At 58.3% G+C, this 1,493-nt stretch overlaps 1 protein-coding gene across 1 annotated transcript in view; it reads right to left on the reverse strand.

Moving 5' to 3' along the window:
* Positions 1–1,074, reverse strand: part of LENG8 (leukocyte receptor cluster (LRC) member 8) — a 10,420-nt gene extending 9,346 nt beyond the window's left edge. Inside the window, exon 1 of the mRNA XM_006759913.2 lies at positions 957–1,074. Coding sequence (XP_006759976.1) covers positions 957–994 — 38 coding nt within the window. The 5' untranslated portion in view covers positions 995–1,074. The remainder of the gene's footprint in view (positions 1–956) is intronic.
* Between the last annotated feature and the right edge of the window lie 419 nt (positions 1,075–1,493).

Consider the following 1,493-nt stretch of genomic DNA (forward strand, 5'->3'; position numbering starts at 1 on the left):
CGGGGTTCTCGCATGGGCGTCTCCATGCCGTTCTCCCTGCCCGCCCCGGCCACCATGCCGTACTGGGAGGACCTGCGGAGAGCAGAGTCGGCTGCTGTCCCGACGCGGGGAGGGGGCGAGGTGGGAAAGCCACCACCCAGCCTGTGGGATCACAGGCCCCTCACTGGCTCCTGCAGCCTACACCCCCCAATCTAGGACGTGCTGACACCCGATTCTGTGTCGGTTCTCTGTGTGGAGTCACCGGCCACCATGCCGTACTGGGAGGACCTGCGGAGAGCAGAGTCGGCTGCTGTCCCGACGCGGGGAGGGGGCGAGGTGGGAAAGCCACCACCCAGCCTGTGGGATCACAGGCCCCTCACTGGCTCCTGCAGCCTACACCCCCCAATCTAGGACGTGCTGACACCCGATTCTGTGTCGGTTCTCTGTGTGGAGTCAAGGCGACTCCCTACCTAGCGGACTTGTGCAGGGCCTGGTGCACAGCAGTTGTTAAATATAAAGCAAACAAGGCGCTACAACACGTGCAGACCCGAACACAGGGCCTGGTGCCTGGCAGGTCTAAGTGGTCTAGGAACAATGAACTCTGCCCGACACCACCCCACTCCGCAGGCTATCATCACACTGTTTTGGAAAAAATAAGGAATTTGCAAGAAGATAAGTGCCTGAGTAAGTGCTGAAGGTTGCCCCCAATCGGTTCACTGAACGAAGCATCGCGATCTTGCAAACCAGCACTGGACGGTGGCAAGTGAGGGCTCCGAAGGCTTGACGCCCCCACACGGCAGCCCAGGCTCCCTCACTCTGCGGCCAGTGGGCCAGCCCTGCCTTGACCCCCAGGGGCGGCGGCATCACTGCCCCTGGCGCCCAAGACACCCTTCCCCAAGGAGGAGGACGACGCTGGGGCTCGCTCCTCTTGCACCCTCCCCCCCGCCTCTGTCCCTCTGTCCCTCTAGCCCACTAACCAGTCGGTGCCGCGCTGATCACCCACATTGGCCGCCATCTGGACCCTGGGGTGTAAGGGGGGAACCTCGGGAGCCAGATTGCTTTTTCACCGTCTGCAAGAAAAGGATCCGTTAGGGCAGTGGTTCTCAACCTTCCTCATGCCACGACCCTTTAATACAGTTCCTCAGGTTGTGGTGACCCCCAACCATAAAATTATTCTCGTTGCTACTTCATAACTGTAGTTTTGCTACTGTTACAAAGTAATGTAAATATCTGATATGCAGGATGTATTTTCATTGTTACAAATTGAACATAATGAAAGCATAGTGATGAATCACAAAAACAGTATGTAATTATGTGTGTGTTTTCCGATGGTCCTAGGCGACCCCCAAAGAGGTCGCGACCCACAGGTTGAGAACCGCTGCGTTCGGGAGACTCAAGCAGCAGCAAAAGAGACGTCACAAAGTGGGGGCGAGAAGCAGATGGGCTCAGGGAAGCCAGGCAGGAAGGGGAGCGTGAGAGGGGAGCCCCGGGGCAGAGTGTGGGACCAAAGGGCC

The sequence above is a fragment of the Myotis davidii genome, unplaced genomic scaffold (genome assembly GCF_000327345.1).
Source record: "Myotis davidii unplaced genomic scaffold, ASM32734v1 scaffold1097, whole genome shotgun sequence".
In the NCBI taxonomy this organism is placed as follows: Eukaryota; Metazoa; Chordata; class Mammalia; order Chiroptera; family Vespertilionidae; genus Myotis; species Myotis davidii.